The sequence below is a fragment of the Ptychodera flava genome, chromosome 21 (assembly GCF_041260155.1).
Source record: "Ptychodera flava strain L36383 chromosome 21, AS_Pfla_20210202, whole genome shotgun sequence".
Lineage (NCBI taxonomy): Eukaryota > Metazoa > Hemichordata > Enteropneusta > Ptychoderidae > Ptychodera > Ptychodera flava.
The window spans coordinates 9,030,090-9,053,724 of NC_091948.1; the positions used below are offsets into that span (position 1 = coordinate 9,030,090).

Here is a 23,635-nt window from a genome sequence, read left to right on the forward strand (position 1 = left end):
TCAGTCTTACAGAATAGACCTCCGGTTTCTTGCCTTGTGGTCGTCCGTTTATTGCCATTGTTGAATGATGTAATCCTGATGATGTAAGACCAGAATGATGGAATTTACTTTCACCTATTTCTGTATCATCTTCAATGATCCAGGACCACCATAAAGATGCGTGACAGTCAAACTGTGATTGGATCGCCGCGAAGAAAGTTGATTTTATCGGGGGAAATGTTTCGAATGTATACAAACAAAGGGTGATGAAATTGTTCAAGTTTGAGTCAGTATTTGGTCAAAGGACGAAAATTAATATTTATTTTAGCTAAGATGTAAAAGAACACTGTACAGTTGAAATAAGAAGCACTCTTACAATTTGTAAGAGTGCTTCTTATTTCAACTGTACAGTGTTCTTGGCTGTGCGAGAAGAAGCTTTGAAAGCTTCTTCACGCACAGCCAACAACAGTCATAAACAGTAAACAGTTATAATTACAGCACAAATGTCACGACCTCTCTTCATGATAAGCTCGTATGAATCTCAAATGGGCGCAGAAACTAATGAGAATTTCTCGACGTCGAATACTATCATCAGTCCTACAGACGTGACGCACCAAAGTGATGCGTGACCCTTTCTGAAGCCATTAAAGTGTACTAAGTAAGTAATCCCGTACATGTGTTTCGATTTGTTGCTAGTTTCCTAAATTGCGCCTCCACGTGGCGACATGGACAAAATTCTACTTTCCAATCACAAACATTTCGCATTTAATCCTCAGCCAACTACATGACTATTCCATGTCCACGGCATCTGAAACTTGTGGCGTTTAGGTCATGGGGTTGAGATGTATTTCGACCGTCGAACACAAAATACTGGTAGCACTAATAACCATTTCAGTTATTTATCGTGTTTTGGGACACTTCAAATCATAATCTCGTCTTCGGATTTTCGAACTCTGATTTCAAACACGATGAAATCCGACAAGGACACTTTCTCTCTCTCTCTCTCTCTCTCTCTCTCTCTCTCTCTCTCTCTCTCTCTCTCTCTCTCTCTCTCTCTCTCTCTCTCTCTCGTGTATATATATATATATATATGTGTGTGTGTGTGTGTGTGTGTGTGTGTATGTATGTATGTATGTATGTATGTATGTATGTATTCCATAGTAAGCATGGAAATTCTTCACAGGGAAGAAACAGTGCTCAATGCACATTAAACTTTATTCAAATGTGATATTAATCGAAAAATATTCGGTGTCCTACCCTCTAAAACTAGTAAGACAGACAAAATTGAACGTCTGTTTTAACCAAGCAACGCTTCTGCAGGCTTATGACGATGTATAATAAATCGCAAGGTTTTATGACGGAATGACAGACGGTGAATCAATTGACCCTCTTACTCTCCATATGGAAAACACTTTCATGTTTACACTCCATTCGCCAATTTAAAAAAAATAGGCAATCAACAAAATGACAGTTCCAAGGTGAAGGTATAACCATAAATAGTAACACTAATCACCATCTCCGTGATTGGTCGGGGAAAGATGACGTCACACTTGCCGCATGTAAATGTCACAATTCAACGTGTTTCCGGCTGTAGGTAGCGGCGAATTAAAATTGGTATCCCCTCTGTTCAAACTGAATGCGATTAGCAATCAATATTGTGAACAGCTCTAAACCAAAGCCCCTGTTCAACTGTACTGGCATCTCATTCCATTGCATGAAAAACACAGAAGGACGTTTCCCTCGGGTCTAAACTCGCTGATTTTCAAGTGCGTGTTTTTTCCAGGCTCGCGCACCCGCCATATAGACCAGCATTCGTCATCGCTTGCACACACGCTGCTTGAACTGTGTCATCTCAGCTTCCCGTTGCGCTGATGAAGCATCATAACGCTTTCGTCGCTAGGTTGCCTTGACAACCCTCTCTTGGCGCTGCTCCTGATCACAGTCATTATCACTGAAAACGAGGTGTTTCCACTTCAGAGTTCTACATCGCTTTATCATGGTGTGTGAGAAGATGACACCCGCACTGGTTACATTTCTGCTGATTTCTCTTTGTTCGTGTGGGCTTGGGTAAGTTCACATAGATTCTTTTCATGTCGTTTAATTTTATATCTATCTTTTTATCCATCCATTCATCCATCCATCCATCCGACCACCCACGTACACCCACACCGCAAACACTCATAGATACATAGATACATAGATACATACATAGATACATACATACATACATACATACATACATACATACATACATACATACATACATACATACATACATACATACATACATACATACATACATACATACATACATACATACATACATACATACATACATACATACATACATACATACATACATACATACATACATACATACATACAAAAAATACAAACAAGATCAAAAAGATTATTAAACATGAAAATTGACGGTCATATAGATTGGCAACTCTGGGTTGCATCTAGCCGAGATGAAACACCTTCAGCCGTGCTTAGAGCAGAGGAAATCTGCAGTCTTTATACATTGATCGACCGTATCGAAAATATCCCTGAATGAATACTACAAGGGGAGTTCGTGATACAGAAACAATCTGTAATGGTTGAGTTACGATGAAACAATGCGTTTATACAAAGGTACAATGTGTAAACTCTCGAGCACTTGGAAGTAGGCCAGCTTTATCGTATCCTTGTTCGAGGGATCCATAGATTTACAGTGTTCAACATTTTAGACCGTTTGAAAAGCACGATAGCATTATGTTACGATTCTGTTCAAACTTAATTCTTTTGTGTTGAGGGCAGATGACGGAGATGCACAATATCTGAGCTCTGACACTGCGTCACCTCGCCGGTTCACTTACACAGCTTGAAAGCAGTTGCTGATACCACAGCTGCTTTTAATGGTAGCATTTCGTTCCAAGTTTATGACATACGGAAGGTCACATCAGTGACTTGAAATGACATATGAGAGTGTGACTCCAATGAATGTGATTCGAACACGTTAATTCATCTGAACCATCGAATACGTTGGCTTCGCCATAGACAGTTAAGCGTATAGCAGTCATGCAGATGGGGCTTCCTTTACAAGTTTGGCATACGGTGTCAAAATGTTCAACCGGTTACACTCTTCAGTATTTCGACCAAATACTTTATTTTGAGACCCAGAAATGTTCAACTTTGACTTCACAATAAACATGCAGTCCAATTTCCGGTAGAACATATGAAAAAGAGGTTAGCGAACGCTAGTAGGGCATTTGAAGGTTACATGCTGATAAAAATCCTTAAAGCAAACCACACCAGATTCACATAAGAATAACAAGTCTTGATCAAAGCATCATTCCTCTATCAACATCATTAAAAGTAGTGATGCACAAATGTTAATAGAAGTTAAGTTTAGCTTTTTAATATTTTAAAAACGCCTAGAGACCGTGTTTTTAATTCACGAAAGAATTTTTCTGCGTTTAAAATAATTTGATTTTTGCACCGTGGAATTAGTTTCTTTCAAAGTACGATTTTGGCATAATTGAGAAGGCTAAAGTCGAGAAAACAACGGATGCAATTTACGACCTAGGTGTGTTTGATATTTTATGGTTTCGTATGGTACTTTTTTGAAACAAACTCTCGACATATTGTGTCATTTTTGTTTTGTTTTGTTTTTCGAAACGGGTTAACTGGGTTACTGCAACAATAGACTGGCTGACACCCTCATTCATGATTCAATTTGTTTACAAATTGCTGGTACTCTTGAAAATTGAGTGTTGAATGTGTGTCATGACGCAAAAGAAAGTATTTAAGAAGAGCTTCAATCTGCTTTTATTTTTTCTTCGTCCATTGAAGGCAATCATTTCAGACACGAAAGTTTGATTTACGGTTCGAGTCAAGTGTTACCCTTCGTGTCATTTTACGATAAATGACGCAAGGGCGAAAGATGATTGAAGGCGACACAAGAGACCTGAATCATTTCGTGCTGTACGTCTACGGAGATCACAAGTGTATTGTTACGTCCCTTCGAGTCTGAACAGATTTCATAGTCTGGTCTAAACAAGCAAAACTACTTGCAGATAAAACAGGATTTCTGGTGTGCTAGGACCATTTTAATACGACAGGGACATGTGCACTTGCACAGCTAGCGGTATATTAAGGAAACCCGCGAGTGGGAGATCTAGAATATTTCTCGATAGACGCATCTTCTTTCCCGAGTAACTCTGTGATAGGTGAACATCGATGATGCTTGTTGAAATAACGTTAACATGAAACAGCGATTCGTTGAGTGGAATGGTATCAGGACTACCGTATACAGCGTTAAATAGCCGCTGTTCACTCTGACATGCACACAAAAAGAAGCATAATTAGCATAATGTGTCGGTTTCAACACAGCAAACGTATGACCACGTGATGCAAGTAGTTTACCCCCTCATTACCAGTTGTTAGCATTTTTTCATCGATAAAGTCTCATTCATTTATATTGTTTATGTTTATTTCATTGATTGATTGCAGACAAATTAACCCTGACAAAGAGAAGGAAGCGACCGATTTGTTCGATGAACTTCTCGCCGGTTACGACAAGAGAATCCGTCCAAAATTTGGAAGTAAGTAGCCAATGTTTAAAATATCGTTTGCCCTATTTTATATTCGAAAGACGCTACAGAGATAGAAACAATAATACACTGACACAGAAACGATATACATGCATTGATATTCAATACATCTCTCGTATTATCCATATATCCTGACTGGTTAAGACGTAGTTACATGGCAGGGTGATAAAAATTATATAGCATGAATGAGAAGATTCTTTCCCGCCCAAAGCAGTGATCTTGCCCGCTGGAAGACGCTCTTGAGTTTGGGGCGCATCTTTTCTGCGCGTAAAAAATTGTCGTGCATTGGTTTGTGTAGAGATGCGAGCGTATGACCCCTTGCGTAACTCCAGCTGAAATAGACAACATTCAGGTATAAGCAAACTGTAAGGATATGAGGCTAGCTAAGGATAAATCTTCCTCGGAGCTGATTTTCGAGAAATTATTTGTCTGCCATGAAAGTTGATTGCCTTTGTTGCGACTCTCAACACCGACAGGTTCGCGTGGGATCAGAACATATGTCCTATATAGGGTATATTGTATACACGTCGAAGCATCTCGTCGCTGTTTTATACACCGTTTTGTTTTCCATGTCTTATGACGAAATCATCCATGAAATGCTTCCGATGATGGTACCATTCATTTCGCTAGTATCAAAGGCAAAGCGTATCCTGTGCGTTCCCGATAACCTAGCCGCCAACGTTCACTGGCGTCGGTTGAATTTGAATCAAGCGAGGCATATTATCACGATACCGGAATCCTTTTGTATTCGATTTTGCCATAGGTCGAGAGACACAGATATTTATTTCCATCCGGTGGAATCCAAGCTGCATTTTTTTAAACTCTCTGATTTTCTACGACCTCATTCTTGTCAAGGAAGCTTAGTTTTGTTTGTCTTCCTGATGGAATGGTTTGATAAATACACGGTTGACGAATATACTCACGAACTGTAGGAGAAAACAAATATGTGGCCATTGTTTAAAATATCCATTCTGTTTACGCTAGTTTTTGGTCGTGTTTCTTTGGGTTTTGGGGGGTTTATGTGGGACTTTATATTTTTCAGTCAAGAGAAGTCATTACACGTCTTTCTAAACACAATGAAGTTATTGTAACGTGTCGTATGTGATGCCGCTGAACTTAGCCAATCAGAGCACCATACATTTCAGGCAGACAATACGAAGAGTGTGTATCTTTTTTCTTTCTCTCCATGCTGTGAAATAAGATTGGAGTGTTTTTGTCAAGTTTGTCATCGGCGTGTTTCTGGTCGATGAATAATATGAACGTACTTTACCATAATGCAAAATGTTCAATTAACAATGTCGAAGTAAAGATTGGTGCTTTCGTTTCCCAACGCGTTTTCCAAATTGTAGCCGGTACTTTAGGCCGTCGCTGTAGTCAGCACACGCGCTTGTGATAGGCTGCAGATTGGGCCACAATAAGTGTTTTTTTGGATTATAGAACAGTGTTTTTATCCGTCTTGTCACAGCTAATCAGCTTAGAAACAATATTTATGTCTGTCGAATTTATGATCAGTCATCTGTCATCCGCTAGGGCCCCTCGGAGTGTGGGAAGAGGGGAACAAAAGCACAAATTAAGAAGAAAATTTATATGTCTACACGTATTCTAATATTCATGGATTTCGCACACACTGCCCACCACGTGACATTCAAAGCTTACTGAGTGATGACGTTAACAACACTGGTGTTGTCATAAATTTGCGATGGGAGATTTTTGGACAGTTTTCTGTGAACAGTCTCTTTGTAGTTAAGGTAATCACTCTGGGTGCCGCGATGGATGGCAAGCGGTCTTATATCGTACTAGTACATCAAACCTGACGTATTCGAATCAAATAATCGTAACGGATTTTGTTCAGATTAGAGGTTATTGCCGAACACATCAAGATCTTAAGGTTCAAGATCTTAAGAGCGAAAGTTGGAAATCTAAGTATATTACATTTCGAATGTTTTCACTTAATATTTGCGGCGCTTTGTTTCTCTTCGTTTTGCTCTATTTTGTGACTATTTTTCAGACAAACAGGATACCGTTCAGAAAAAAAACATACATGAGCATCCAGCATACACACTGTTCGAATACATAGTCTATTTACGCCATGGCTAATGGCCATAAAGATAGCCACCTCCATGATTTAGATAGCACACTCGGTAATCTCAAATGCCTATACTGAACTCTCATTTAAAAACTATCTACTGTTGACTGCCAATCAGAGTGCTCAATGCAGGGTGTTTTATTTACTCGTAAAGCCTTGGTCACCAAATTCCAGAAACGAATGACAGCGCCGTAGCAAAGTACTGTCCAATCAAAAGTGAACATGTCATATTCTGTAGACATCTGGTACGTTTTAATATTCAAATTTGGTAACACAGCGGAAACCAGCTGCAACACAAAATCTGCTGTGCCCTAGGGCATTTATGTAATGTGCCCTAGGGCATTTATAGGATGTTCCATTACATTGGAAGGCTATTTCACAAATAAAAGTTTTAATTCATATCCTAAACATGTTACATTGACAAAGGGGACGGTTGACGTAAACACATTGAAAACGAAAATATATCAGTTAGGGGCGATAGTTTTTAAGTCGGATAAAACCCTCGTACTTGGACTCTTCTGGTATATAAAGTCCAACCCTACGATAAAATGTCTCGGCCTGCGGCCTCGATATTTTATCGTTGGGTTGGACTTTATATACCAGAAGAGCCCTCGTACTCGGGCTTTATCCTATACATAGACCATTTAAGATTAAACTGAGAGTGTCAGCTAAATACACTATATATTCTAACTTTCGTGTACAGATTAGAAGGATTCGTTGACAATACCTAAACTTCACAAGACTTTTCCTAATATGTGTGTAATTTATGGCCGGGTTAGCACAGGCTCATCGGAAGTTCAACGAATATTTACTAGCAATTTTATATCGATTCGTTATGTACAGACTTAATGTTATCCAATTTATCAAGATTTTTTACAAAGCACTGCGATTATACGCTGAGAAACGCCGTGTATTCAGCAATACCAGATTCAGACAGCATCTATAAATCCTAATTCTATTGGCTGAGAAGAGCTGGAGTTTACAGTGAGCGCTCAGAAAACAGGATCAAAATGGAAAAGGAAATATGTGTTGACTTTTTTGCAAAAACAATTAAACGTACAGGAACACATGAACGACACTGGGCTACACGCTCTTCGTGGAATTTGAAGTAGGCCGGGTTTTTCTGGGTTTTTTTTCAACTTTCCCCGGTAATGTTACATAATCACACCCGCATACGAACGAAACTCGTCGCGTTTAATTGATAGGGGTAGCGTTATTCGCAGTGTCTATACATCACAGTTTCGCCCTGTATGGTTGGTTCATTTCGGCATTTCAAGGCCATCGGCCCATGATACAATAACATTAATTAATTGAGAAGTAATTAACAAGAGATACAGTACATCACATATCCAATTCATTTACATGATTTCGTAAATTAAGCGCTTGGAATAAAAAAACAGCTAAACGTTATACTTTTTCTGTATTTTCACGAGTTCCTTAGTAATTCAACAAAGTTAATTTCTGATGGAGGATTGTAAAAATATGATCTATATACTGTTTTCTAATATATTGGAAAAATCAATAAGAAGTTAAATTCATCCATAAATTTCACAAAATTTGTACAATCTTTGACTTTTTTCTATGTTATCGCCATGGAAACCAAATACACACGTGTAATTCAGTCACCGTTCAGATTTCGTTTTGAGATGTTTGTGATTCATAAAACTTATCGGCAACCATTTCCGGCGATCTATTTTGTTTGGGGAGGGGGTAGGGAGTAGTCTAAATCATAATTTCGTCGTCGGGTTTTACTTCCAAACTACCCTTTTAGAGGAGGGATTTGGGAGGCCCGAGCTTGGGGTCAAACACATGATCTGCTTCGTCTGCTATGCCAGTCGATTCATAATCTACGAGCTCTTTCAGAATTAATAAATTTGTGGAACACAAATATCAATGCTTGCTTCTTGTCCATTATACAGGCCTATACTCACTGTAACTAGGCATTCAATATCGTAAAATTATCGGGGAATCAAATTGAATTTACCAGCCGTAAAAACTATTCAAAAAAAGCAGTATTTCCTCTGTAGCCCTAGAGAAATCCAGGGAACAATATTTTCTCTCGGTCTCTTTGTCCTGAAGGCAACATTTCTGCCACCCTGCAGCTACACTTGCTTTAATGATGATGTATGGCAGACTCGGCACGGCTTGAAATATCGGCTAGGAAACTAGTTCAAATGCTGTCGTGCTGGTGTTGATCAATAGCACTGCGACTGCGTTAACTCGCGCGGGATGGCGCCCGAATGCCAATGGACAACAATTTGTAGTAGAAAATAGAATCTATTTTTGTCATAACAGCAGTCTTCTGTGGCAGCAATAGACGCCTAGCGCCTTGACAATGTAGAAATACTGGTTGATGTTCTGGAAATGAAGGCACGCTGCGATCGAGGTTATTCCCAGCAGATAGTACAAGAAAACTGTGCTGTACATATGCATTAAAAGTGTGTTTGTCACTGAATGGCTATGTATACGTTACTAACACCTTGGAATACCCTATGGTCACACGTTCATGACAATCGAATTTTGTTCCTTTTCAATTTTCATCAACAAACGTATCCCAAGTCATGCAAGTCTGTTATCAATCAAAACAAATTCTCTTGACGCGCATGTGCAATATGTGTATCGAATTCTCTATCTTGAGCTCCCGAGTGAATATTGCGTCACATGCTATCAACACTTTGTTAAGGCCGCGTTCAAAAAAAGTGGTGAGGGGGGCTGGAGGAATTCAGGGGGGATTCGAAATTTTGGGGGTAGTGGAGGGGGGGACTTGAAAGTTTTGCTCTGCCTATAGGTGGGGGACCTGAAAATTTTGACTCCCAACATTTTGATGTCGTCCAATGGTTCTAATGTTAGTAATAATTAAACAAAACCCAGAACCGCTTTGTCTCATTTTATGTCTTTAATCTCGAAAAAGTCTAAAAATGTATGAATGTCATTAAATTTTCGTTAGAACAAGTTGGCCTTGTAATGGGGCAGGAGCTACAACTGTTGATAATTTTTCAACATTTCTATGCAATTTATCAAACACAGTTTCTTGGTGTCTCTCTACAGCATGCTGCTGAAAAACACAATATTCAGTTTTTCAACAAGCCCGTTTGTCTAAATATTGGTGATAATTGAATGATGCAAATGCACGGTACATGTAGGCTGTGTTGGCAAGCTGAATACTGGATATCTCAACATTCTGTAGGGAGTAGAACAAGAACACAATTGTATAAACTGAACAAAATATTGTCAAAATAAAAAGTTAATACAACTACTGCCCTGCTACTATATACTGGCAGTGACAGTGATACATGTAGCTCTGACTCTGATGTAGTTTAAGAAGAGTTTCGGTCATAGGACACTCAATTGACAGTGAAACATACATCTACTTGTACACAAGATCCAGCCAGAGAGCAACACATAGGGGACTAACAGTTACCATGGATTTTTGAATTCTGGCATATGAGAACAATCAAATATTAGAGAAAAAAGATGGGGTCACCATACTTGATCTTATACAAATGTATGATGAAAAGTCAGTTTTTCTAAAATCACTTAAAATCAATATATAAAACCGTTCATGCAGTGAATGAAATTTTCACATCTCATTGTACCAATAACACAAAAGTAAAACTTTAAACAGTAAAGACTCTAATTTAAAGGGAAAAATGTGTGACTAAAAGGAATCTTTTATTTTTTATCAAATTTGCCATTATTACACCCAAAATTTCTGAGATTAAAACATTAATTTCATGGAATATTTTAACCTTCCAGTATTGTCAATTTCGTAAAACATTTTATAAGTGGGATCTAAGTTGTATGTCTTGTACTTTTGAAAAAAATTGTTCAGTAGGTCACTGTGCTCATTTTTTCACAATTTGGTTAAATGTAGCTAGGAATACACAATTTTCATACTCTCTCATGATTGTCATTTTGTGTGCTTTTCAGCTGGTGCCATTGAACTGGCCGGAGTTGGATAAACTTAAGTCGGCTTAGACTGAGAAATCCAAAAAGTTCACTGATGCATTTAAAAATGAATCAATTTAAGAACTTGCCATAGGTATATGGCTCTACAACCTGCTGATAAGAGGTAGTGTTGAACATTTGCGTGCAGAACGACACATTACATGTTTTTTTTACTCTGCGTGCATTCCTAATAAATATGCTGCTATATGGTAATTTGGGGGGGGGACTTGAAAATTTTGAGGGAATTGGGGGGACTTGAAAATTTTTGAGGGTATCGAGGGGGGGATCTGAAAAAAATAAGATTTCAATCACGATTTTCTCCAGCCCCCCCCCCTAACCATTTTTTTGAACGCGGCCTAACAAGCCCTCGGCTGCATAATAAGCCGTCGAGTACAAAGGGCACCAGCTTTATTTACACATTGCATGCGCTCTTTCACCTATTGTAATAACAGTTTACTTTCAAGTGTAAGTAGCCCGGATATCTCATTTAGTAAGTAGGGCCCAGGGCTAACATTGTCCATTGCGCTCCGTTGTTGAAAACATGTTGATTTCATGTTGATGTTCGATTTCAATAGACATGGCTGTATTTTAAAGTAAATGAGGAAAGCAAACGAAAACATTGGGCGTATTGATACATGCAACTACAATATCCGTTAGTCTGTTTCAACATTTCGACATGACATCGATATCTGTTTAACCTTCCGGTTCTCAACATTGTGATGCGAACCGAACCATTTACATGTATTTTAACACTGAACACGATGTGCATCCTACATTATTACAGATATCAAATAACAATCGGAAATCAATGTAATTGCCGGTTTCTATGACAACGAGAAGGATTTCGACATCCTCAAATGTGAAAAACCAGGCCAACTTTTCTACAATATTGCATATCTCTAGCATTCTTAATAATTTTTATATCGGACGCCCTAGGCCTGTATTGTGTATATTTATGTCGGTGTTTATTTGGTCGGACAGGCTCGGAACCAGTGGAGAACATTGTGCAGGTCTATCTGGCTAGCTTCGATGACATCGAAGAGACAAAAATGGTAAGCGTCTTCTGACATTTACAATTCTCCTCTCTGTGTCACTATGAGATGAAAAGTAGCTTTTGGTTTTAATGTATTTCCAGATTTTGTTTATATTCCAACTTGTTATGGAAGTTTTAATGGATTTTTGAAAAACTTGATTTCTTGGTAATTCATAGCCTCATCTATAATTTATTTAGAACGTGTATCTGTGTGTTGTCAGGGAGAGTGTTTCAAATTTCGTCCGCGCATATAAAGTTGTCATACAAATTTTATTTTACGACCAATACGTCTAACATAATAGAGAGGTTATAATTTTCAATATGGGAGAAAGCGGTCGAATATCACTGAATACCTGTGGGCCGCTTTACATGCTTGGCCCTTTTGAACAATAGATAATCTACTCACAAAACAGATGACGCAGTCCGTCGCTGTTGTAGCTGCGTGTTAAGTGGCCGACGGGGTTTGCTGAAATTGCGAACGATAATTTATTGACATAAACCAACATATGGCAAAATTTGAATATTCCTTGTTATGAAAGCGACCTGACCGAGAACTTTCATGAATGTTGACAAGTATTATTTGGCATTAAAACTGAGAATGTCAGCATGTGTGATTTGTCATTTTGACTCGCGAATGAACAAAATATTTATATAGTGACACATGACAGCAAGGGTAAGATAACGATTTTATTGCTCGCCTAATGATGGTGCTCATGATGGCAATATTGATGAACACGATTGCAACTAATTTTGGCTAATTATAAATCGTATTAATAATTTTGGTTTAATCAGCAAATGTAAGCTCTCATACTTTTCCTTTTTGCAATTCACTTATTTTTTATGATAAATTTCTAATATTTCTACTTGCAGCTATATGGCACCTATATCACTTTTGATAGATGTCAGCAATGAAAAGATCCAATTAACCCAAAGTAGTTCCAATCGTGTTGATGATACCCCGAACCGGAAAAGGCATAAATTATTTTTCAAGAATGCTTTGTTATGTCCTGTAGCCTTTAATGAATGGATGTTTCAAAATATGAAACACTCATGCGAATTTGCATGTATTCTCTCTCTCTTCGACAATTTGTTTTAATCCAGAGTTACAGCAGTACTATTTACCTGCGTCAGCAATGGAACGATCCAAGGCTGGCCTATGACCCTGCGAAGGAACTGCCGGTGTCCAACTACATGGTGGGGATGATATGGGTGCCGGATTTAATGTTTGGCAATGAGAAGAAAGCCAACTATCACACCATGACAACAGAGAACAAAGTTGCCAGCATAGATTACAACGGCACAGTTCAATACTCGGCAAGGTAAGTCACCTGTGTACAGTTCCTTCAATGTCAAGGTCAGAAAACCGTTCTGTATATTAGCGAAGCCCGCAACCTTTACCCAGAGCCGTACATCTCAATACCTATCTTAAGTCCAAGACAATATTGAGGGAACCAACTTCGTGGAAAATCATATGGGGATATATCTGCCGTTATCGGTATAATATATTTAATATATTCAAACTCGATTCGAACGTCTTTTGGTTCAATTGTAACTCGTTGAATTGTTTTGTTTCTAGAATAAGTCTCACACTGCACTGCGAAATGGACTTTCATCGCTTTCCGATAGATAAGCAACAGTGTGGACTCGAAGTCGAAAGCTGTAAGTTTTAGCTTTTTTAACTGCTTTCGCGAGATACGCACCACACATCTGGCTGATCGAATGGTTAAACGTGTTCATGATTCCGTATGCATGACAGTTTACACCCGTGTCACCATCAAAGCCAGCGATCGCAGGTTGCCGACCTAAAATAAGGACAAGTGATGTTTCTTTAAGATGTTTCGTATACTTGTCACCATATCCCTGCATGCTGGTCAAGCCCCAAAGTTGGACTTAACATTTTGGGAGGCATGTGTCAGAACGATACAAGATTTCTTAGGGTTTTTTTTTCAAATGAGTTGAGCATGCACATCTTTCTCTCTTCCAGAATTCCAAACAATTTTTCAGTTCCAGATTTTCGCTAAAAATCGGTGACATTATAACTTTGCTGATTTTCCCTTTGTTGAACACCCCTCACAAGATCTTATGATCCAACGCTAAGCAACTCTGAAACATGGTACGACCGATATCACTACATCTGGAGATAGAAATAACTTTTCCACTAAAAATTCATGGAATGACAGTGACAACATCACCGAAAACTAAGCCTCAATAGACCCGTCAATTGTCCATTATGTACCAATACGTGACAAAAGTCGTATATCTATGATCTTTGAGATAAATTCTCTCTTTCAGAAATTCACTTTATCAACGTGTCACGCTTTGTTGTTTAGTTTGTTTTAGTTAGTATGTAGAACTGCTTTTCAAGTGTGAACAAATATACAGAAAAATAGAAACGTAGGAAATTGGTTGCGTCATAAAATGTTTAATTTTCAAAATGTATTCTTCTTTCATGTGTCTTTTCAGTTCAGTACACAACGAAGGATCTGGTATTCCAATGGGTTGAAAACGAACCAGCCGAGTTCAACAAGAACCATTTGAAACTTCCCCAATATACCTTGCAGGGTATTCGCATCACAGACTGTACACGGCGCATCAGCACCGGTAGGTCGTCTGTGAATGCGCTTCTACATTTTCCCGCCAATTTTCCAACATTTTGAATACTCTACTGAACAGTGCCATGTTAGCATGATATGATTGTTTGAAACGACCCGTTTAGTTTTTCTTCTGTTTGCAGTGAAAATATCGCCCAGATTATCGAATGATTGATTTCAAATATTTCAATTATATACATGATTTTCTAAATATATCTGCGTAAAAGCTTTCTCTTTCCTTTGAGATCTATCTAGCATTGCTTTACCTATGAATCTACTTAAATTTCAGTGTTAGTATATCTCAACTGTAACACTCACTCACAGGTAACTACACGTGTATTGGACTGACGTTCGTGATGAAGAGAGAGCTAGGATACTACCTGCTGCAGACCTACATTCCCAGCATTCTCTTGACTGTGTTGTCATGGGTCTCGTTCTGGGTGGACATTAAAGCGTCCCCGGCCAGAGTTGCACTCGGGATCACCAGCGTCCTCACCATGATTACCACACTGAACGGCGTACGGGGTGACCTGCCGCATGTCTCGTACGTCAAGGTGAGATTTTACGGGAATTTGTATCGAGTTGAATGGCGATACATGTCAGTTTTGACCGGAGTTAAGATGGCACGCACCTCGGGAGCAGATGGTCCGACTTTAAAACGGTTACAACAATCTAGCTCTGCTGCTTGTGTAGAGAATGAAGAATCTGAGCGAAAGAATATTTCACAGTTGTTGTTTGTTTGTTATTGTGAACATTGAAAATTAAATTTTAATCCATACTAATAGAGTTAACAGAGGGAACAGCGCCATTTTCAGATTATTTTGAATAGTTAGCCCAGTTTGTTCCTCATTATCAGAGGGAATTGTTCGTTGCCTCCCTTGGAAAATTTAAGCAATTTTTTTTAAACGACGCACGTGAAAAACACCGATTCCAATCTTTCTAATGAAAACAATTGGGTTACTTATGGGGTCATCCAACATTATCAAGAATAGAACCCCTAAGATTGCCTTGATTTGTGAAATTGTTCAGTGTGGACCTAATGTTCTAAATCTTTCAGTTATTAACCGTTCCGTGCCTTAAAATGAAAAAAGTATCATGCCTGCCGAACTGCTGAAGGCATGTGCGTAAAGGTATAACGAGCGCAAATAATGCTCACTGTATATGAAAACACAGTCACCACAGTGTGTTGACTGTTATTAAAACTTCAAAAGGGGTCACTTCACAACCAGAGCTCCGGTAATAGATTTTACATTAATAAGACTGTATATTGGAATGTTACTATGGAGAAATCGCCAATACAATGCAAATTCTCGTGTCGTTATTTACAAAAGTGCCTTGTGTCATCTGTTTATGCAATCAACTGAATCAAAATTGATGTTCGTTTGTCTGACAGAAGTAACGAAAACATAATGAAGTTTGAAAGACTTAGGGTTTGATATGCGTTTTGATTGCGTACCAAGCAGCAAACGAATTTAACATCGCACAAGTAGTATTAGAAAAGACAGGCCTCCAAAAGTTTGTGATTCCCATTCTCGCTAGAGCCGGAGCATAATTTCCGCTCCGCTGACCTACGCAAAAAATTTGCGGGTAGCGGCAAGCTGTTGCCGTAAAGGGGCGCGTAGTTTACGACGATAATGTTCCAAACATCGCGTAAAGCAATTTCAATCTCGGTCAGGTCAGCATTCCCGCTAACACTAAATATGAACGACACTAACTCTATCGGATTAAAAAAGAACTGGAGGAAATCGCCAACCGCCGCGCTCTAAGGCTATTGTTCAGCACAATTCGTTAACTACGAAAAGCATGTAATCCCCGCGCGGTCTGTAGGGCCATTCAGTTCATAAGAGGCTGCCATTTCCATCTCCCTTTCACTCGACACTTCGTTCAGTAACAAAGCTCACTGCGTAGCTAACTGCGTATTGGCGTGCGAAATGACGCTATGAAAGTTCTGGAGAGGATTTTCAGAAAAGCGTGGGCTGTTCAGAGATGTGGGTGGACAAGGTCAGGCGGAACAATGCGCTACCAAAGGGTTGGTGAGGGATAATAGTGGAATAAAGGACAAACCGAACAAAAATCAAATGTTCTCTTTTCAAATTTGTACTCAACTCATATTCATCAAACACGCAAAAAATTTTCAATATGGTGAATGGATATATCTGAATATCAACGACTGACTCTACCATATCATTCCATGTATGTATGTATGTATGTATGTATGTATGTATGTATGTATGTATGTATGTATGTATGTATGTATGTATGTATGTATGTATGTCTGTCTGTCTGTCTGTCTGTCTGTCTGTCTGTCTGTCTTTCTGTCTGTCTGTCTGTCTGTCTGTCTGTCTGTCTGTATGTATGTCTGTCTGTATGTATGTATGTATGTATGTATGTATGTATGTATGTATGTATGTATGTATGTATGTATAAATACGTTGCTGAATTGATTGATGGCTGTATCATGTATTTATGCGAATGCATTTAAAATGCAACACAACAAACACGACATGACATAATGTAACGTAAGAAACACAGCAACGTAACATAACGTGATACATGCTGTTGGTGTTAGGAATGAAAACTAGATATTGCCTTTTGTTTGTACTTTTGTTGATATATTTCCTTAATAACGTTGTGGGATTTTAGTATTCAAATAATTCTACCAAAGGACGGATGAATGTAGCAAAACCTCACTTTTCGTCGAGAGATAGACATCGGCACCATACAGTAAATTCAGGATTTGCGTCAGAGTTCCATTCCGATCCTTACCTAACATTTAAATTAATTCAGCCAAGGGTGAAAGGTCAACCGCCTTCTCTCCTTTGAATCGTTTCGGCAGATGATTTCCCAGAAAGCATTTATGAAAAAATGAGTTGGTAAAGTTAGTTAATGCGATATACATTCTCTCATTCCTTAAACAAATCGGGTCATAATAGCTGAGTTATCAAAATGCACTGAGAGGTTCGCCCTCAACTGAAAACATACGGCATCGAAACACATTGAAGAATGCCACAATTACGCACAGTGTATGACTAGCTGGTAAAAAAGTAGAACTAAAACTGCAGGCGTCGTTTTTAAATGTTCCAACAATAGTACTAAGACAGGAATAACAGATTGTGTAAATAATTTTTTTCAATGGAGAGCTTAATGTTGAATGGGTTGGTTGCAATACGTGTGACAGTTTTAATGCTTTGCAACGCATCAAGGGAGTTTACCTAGATTACTTTCACAGGTTCGCCCCGGATGTGCTTTTCAAATGGTTTCGTGGCAACAGTCTTAATACCAAATAAATTTTATTTCTGCAAGCAAGCGTGTTCAGAACAGCTGTTCGTGTGAAGAGCTTGTTATGTTGTCAAAACGGGCCAGCATGCAAACATACATTCAGAAGTCAGAAGCGTAAAATTTTATTATTTAATCGTTGAGTTGGAAAATTACGCATGCGTATGATGACACGACTCTTCGTTTTCTTAGATTCCTCATATAAAGTGTTTGCCATTTTTCGAGTCATAGCAAAATGTGCTGATTTAAGTTGCGTTTTCAAAGAGCTTTGATCACAAAGGTGTCCTGCGCATGCGCAGTTTCACAATTGGCATGTCTGTTGACAATTGATCATTCTAAAGATAAAGCTATAATGTAACTTTCACCCGCAAACAAATAACTAAACAGAACACACGGCCGGCGAATTAATAATATCACCGTGAAAATTTCCATAATTAACTAATGTCTTAGTGGAATTACAACAAAGAAAGCTTGGCAGATAGGACATCGGGTGGTGATGAGTTCAGTGATATTGGTTTTTGTGTAATGACGTGACCGCGAACAGTTTATTCAATAAACCACGTATGGTTGATGCATCCATTGGACGAAGCTGACAAAAGAATTTATCTTCAACTGAAAAAAAAAACGTTTCTTGTTTGCTTTCAAGGCAATTGACGTCTGGTTCGCCATGTGTCTGGTGTTCGTAGTCCTTGCGTTGATTGAATACGCCATCGTGCACTATCTATCTTCCAACAAGCTACGGATATGGTTTTACAAGGCACCTGAGTCAGTAACTAAGGTAGGGGGAGGGAAAGCTGCCTCAGTCAGATCTCCTATTTCCCGACTTACTCAGTATCTTTTATTTAGTTATTTATTTATTAATATTATATATATATATATATATATATATATATATATATATATATATATATATATATATTATATATATATATTACATATATATGTAATATATATACATACATACATACATACAACAACACAAACATACATGTTTAATACATACATAATACATATAATACATACATACATACATACATACATACATACATACATACATACATACATACATACATACATACATACATACATACATACATGTTTTAGATAATGACGGCACAATCGCATGATTGAACTTTGTTATGTTAATACTAAATTAATGTGCATACATACATGTATACGTACATATATGTAGTTTAGAAGTTATGTAACCTGCTCACTGAATTATTTCTGATCACCTATACTTAATCACAATGTTTTTATAAGTTAATTTTCATGCTTTACAGGAAAATAGTTGCTTATGTACAGCTGATTCATGAACATACAATCTTTTCTGTCTGGATGATAAACATAAGTCCTAGAGACTTCGCTGGCATTCTTATCCATGGATATTCATGGTACAGTTGAAAGGTCAACGAAATTTACAATCCATCAGCGCTGTTCTTGCTTTTATGCCAAAGCTATTGTGTCGGAGGTTATGATATTAAATATTAATTAATCTACCATGATAGGATAAGTTCCGAATTAAAGATGATTAATGATAGGTTTTAGATAATGACGTCACAAACGCATGATTGAACTTTGTTGTGCTTGTAATTTCAGTGTTGTATTTCACGGCTAATTAATTCGATTATCAATATGTCAAACTTCACATCATGTTGTTAATTATTTTCTCCTAATGCAGTGGCAACCATTAATTGTCCCCCCTCCTTTTGGACAATTCAAAATAAAATTGTCATCGTTATTTGAACCGGAAATCAAGATTATTCACTTGAGATGTGCATGAATAAGCTACAATTTTAGTAGGCATATACAGCCTTCACATAAATATTGGTTCTGACTGTTGAGTTTTGCTGCCGTCATTCATAGCAGAATGCGCTTTGGAAATGAGATGTTAATTGCCTATGTAACCAAAAATATAACCTATGTATGTATGTATGATTGTATGTTAATTGCCTATGTAACCAAAAATTGGAAATGAGATGTTAATTGCCAATGTAACCAAAAATATTGCCGGCGTACCCGGGCTTAAGCTCGGCTGTACGAAATATAGAATGCAGTCAATTACTTTTAAAATTTTAATATAAGCAGAAGAAATCAAGTTCCGATAATCAAGTATGAGGGTTGTAATTTTCTGCCCAAATTTGTTAAATATCCAAATGGAGAATACGACTTCTGTAACCTCCATAAATGTAATAATCTCCACAAATGTAATATCAACCACAATTGTAATAAAATCAACCACAAATGTAATAAAACAGTCAACCATTAATGTAACAACCCGCAACCACAAATGTAATAAACAAATTAACCATAAATGTAATAAAACTCAACCATAAATGTAATAAACTTGAACTTGCATATGTGATCATTTGTTTATCAATGCCCTGAGTAAATAATAACTTTAATAAGACCAGTGTAATGTTATTGCATACTTTCCTGAAGCTAGGTTTCCTTTCCGAAACACAGAATAGAATACTTTGAGAACGCTATCAGAAAACGGCGAGGTACTGATCAAACTGTTAGATAATGGAAGTGGAACAGCAGTTCTAGACACTGATAATAACATAATAAGGAAGCGTCAAAATAACTCGTCGACCAGTGATACCACACAAAGTTTATGACAGATGACTCCGAACAAATAACAGAGAAATATAAAACCTTATAACAGAAACTTCCGACACAAAACATGTTGACGAGAACATATATCTATATTTCAATCTAGTAAAAACAATACGAACACTACCTTGAACACATTAGAACAAAATTAGACATCCTAGCATCTCCAGTGAAGGAACAAACTTCAAGTGGGACAACATAGGAATACAGACAATCTATCGATTATATCACACAATTTATCCACTGAAGACGAATTTGAGGCGACTGATTAAGAAAGTACGGCAATTTTCGGAAAAGAAACGGCGTTAAAGGATCGTAGTGTTATACAGTCTGGAGTAGAGACTGCACTGACGTTCAGATTACAGCTGTGTCTCGCCATGGCCAATCAGTTCTGTACACAAAACAGGGAAACGTAAAATACACTTTTAAATATACAAAACACACACTAAACGCAAACAATTCAGTTATGAATAATGTGTGGAGTTGCTTTCCTTAGTACATAGATCAATATTTAAGGGCCAATTCCTCAATTGCAACGACAAAACAGATTTATACATTTATGGTTGACAAATATTAATTACATTTATGGGTGATTTTTTTATTACATTTATGGTTACCATTTATTACAATTGTGGTTGGTGTTTTTATTACATTTATGGTTGATTTTTGTTACATTTATGGGTGATATTACATTTATGGGTGCATTTTATTACAATTATGGTTGATGTTACATTTATGGAGATTATTACATTTGTGGAGGTTACGACTTCTAATAGTGTCAGTGTAAACAACCGCTAATTAAAGTTCTTGGAGTAAGAAAACATTTCACAGTCTTAGTTTTTTTGGAAATCGAAAATTTTATTTTCCCTCACAAGTTAACACATGGACGGCGGCCATTTTGAATTTCAAATATCGGTAAATGTTGGGTAATTTGTTTCTCTAGTTCCAAAACTGGACAATGACCCCTGATGTAACTCTTGATTTGGTAAGAGAAGGGTTGAAAGCTGCATTGAGGAAAGTTTGAGCAAGAGTTTAAGTCTTTCACTTTCAAGGTGCATTCTGTCGATGTAAGGAAGACTAACGTCGTCCAAACTGTTTGTCAATCTTGTATTACGTCAGAAGTCAGTTATACAATATATTGAACATGCCAGAAAAGTAGTCGAGACAAAATATTTTCAGCTCTCTCAAATAATATAGAAGGGAGATATGTCATTTCTTGTAATGACTGGAAAATATAAGCTTATGAGATATCAGGCGCCAAACACTAGTCTGATATCTAGCGACGTAACACGACGTAACTTGGTATAAACAGACAGTTAAGTGGTGTTAGTTCACTAAATTAACTTCAAAGGATGGATTTTGTAAGAAACTTGACTCTGCACCTAATTTGACGTCATATTGTATGTTTTAATGGTTTATATATGGATGAACAGTTTGCTGCGCTCTGTTTGTTACTGCTACCAGCGATGCCGGTCCCTCAACCTTCAAGGCATAATCTCTTTTAAATCTATGAACGAATATTTGGTCACAAAAGATTGTCACTGCAATACTTTATTTTGATGTTGTTGATATTGCCTACTCCTCTATCAATATCTGAACATCAATTCTAGTGAAAAGGGGAGTAGATTAACGTAATCAAATACCAGCAACTCTGCTCCTTTTATTTTTCGACAGAAGTGAAAGGGATAGAAAAAGAAATTCGCCCGCGACATGCAACCGACGAGTCTTAATCGATGACAACGCAGTCACTATATTTTTACCATAAAAGTTTCCAGGAGCGATTTTGTATCATACTTCCAAATATGATACCTTTACAGAGAGGCTTTGTTACCTCGGAAACGCCGTATTGATCAGATACAGTGTGTAAACTTTTTTTTCTGTTTTTTTGTACCCCTTTAACATCTGTTAAACTTACAATCTTTTATACTTGCTCGCTATAGTAACAAGGATCCTTACTTGCATCTGAGTGTCCGTGTCATCGTCAGAGTAGGTCTGCACTTTCATGGTATTTGAGGGCAGCAATGTTTAGCCAACCGATTCAAGATTTTACATTCAGTAACCTTAACAAATAACATCAAACTCATGAAAGGTACCACAACAGCCACTCTCTGTAACTATAAAGCTGTTTAATTTACATCGAACGGCTATCTTGTTCTCCAACCAGGAACAACATCAGTCCGGAGACTGCTGCCTAACTCTGACTATCATAGACAAGGCACCAGCATCACAGAAGAAGCAACGTTCCGACAGCACTTTCTCTCAAGTCAGTACACTGAGCAAGCCAGAGGAGGAAATGGGCAACCGCCTGAAAATCCGGGGCAACTGCAGCCGCAAGCCGGAGGCCGTCTACGACACCGGTAAGAAAATCGACTACTTCTGTCGGATAGCCTTCCCAGTGGCGTTCATCATTTTCAACATCGGCTACTGGCTGTACTACACCGGCTCCGCCGAGTACGAAGACGTTCATTTCGAAGAAGAACACTTACTGACGGATTCAACGACCACCGATGGAGTTTTGGTGGAAGAATAGAAAAATAATGGGATCCTTCGCTTCTCAGTTTACAAAGAAGCGGCACCCAAAATTTATTGTGTGATAAAACTTACATCTAATGCCTGAAGTCGTCTGAACACTGACCATATAATTAATCACCATAAGGAGTATATGAATGACTTGGTAGTTATTAATTATTTACATTATGCTTAATAACAGTGACGATCTTAAATATTTTAATTTCTGTGAATATTAGAAATATAGATGATAGATTGGCATTTTAAGTGTGTCGTGTCTCTAGTCATCCCGAGGGCAGACGACTTATTCAACTGTAAAATGCATTTACACTGGTGGAGCGACCTCACTCAATTTGCGCGCCAATTTCGGAGTATGTGATGAAAAATAGGCTTTTCACATGTAGAATACTGTTGTCAATTTGTGACCGTAAAATACTCGAATTTTGCATGGTGCATGTGTTTTTCAATACCTTGACAGAGTAAGTAAAAAACTAAACCAGGGAAGAATGTCAAATTTATGTAGTCATCGCGAAAACGGAAAGGCAACGAGAGAAGTAAAGTATCCTCTATACGTTTTGTCAACAACCTATGAATAATGTAATGATATGATCGTTCTGAATTGCATCTCTTTTCAAGCTTGTTACGTCACGAATGCATGATGTACTTTGCATGGTCATAATATGATATGGAATAAGTATTAACTCTGAGTTAAATCATATTTGGCTAAAACAGGGACATTTTCAAGCGAGTATACCCTTATTGCAGTCATAAAGGTACGCTGACATACATTTTCTCAATGATTTGAAAATAAAAAATAAAAATAAATTATGTTGCTGTTGTTGTTGTTGTTGTTGTCTCGTGACCGAGTGAGTAGTTGTGTCTCGTGCATAAGTTCTCAGTCGTGGGATGGACAGTGAAGTGACGAATGAGTTAGTCGGGTTCATAGCTTATTGACAGAGTCACGAACAAGTTACTCAACGTACGCCCTACTAGGACCTCTTAG

At 37.9% G+C, this 23,635-nt stretch overlaps 1 protein-coding gene across 1 annotated transcript; it reads left to right on the top strand.

Annotated features, from left to right (window-relative positions):
• The first annotated feature begins 1,547 nt into the window (after positions 1 to 1,547).
• LOC139121317 (glycine receptor subunit alpha-2-like) lies at positions 1,548 to 23,467 on the top strand. The gene is made up of 9 exons (XM_070686107.1): positions 1,548 to 2,046; positions 4,474 to 4,565; positions 11,590 to 11,660; positions 12,743 to 12,960; positions 13,218 to 13,300; positions 14,105 to 14,242; positions 14,557 to 14,786; positions 18,155 to 18,286; positions 22,289 to 23,467. Exons 1-9 carry the CDS (start codon positions 1,976 to 1,978, stop codon positions 22,652 to 22,654), a joined length of 1,401 nt encoding a protein of 466 aa, XP_070542208.1. The 5' UTR covers positions 1,548 to 1,975; the 3' UTR covers positions 22,655 to 23,467.
• The last annotated feature ends 168 nt before the right edge of the window (positions 23,468 to 23,635 follow it).

Bases quoted from the DNA above. Each gene is read 5' to 3' on its own strand.
- LOC139121317 (XM_070686107.1), top strand. From the start codon at position 1,976: ATGGTGTGTGAGAAGATGACACCCGCACTGGTTACATTTCTGCTGATT. The intron at 2,047-4,473 runs GTAAGTTCACAT...GATTGATTGCAG, and splicing joins CTTTGTTCGTGTGGGCTTGG to ACAAATTAACCCTGACAAAG. The intron at 14,243-14,556 runs GTAGGTCGTCTG...ACTCACTCACAG, and splicing joins TACACGGCGCATCAGCACCG to GTAACTACACGTGTATTGGA.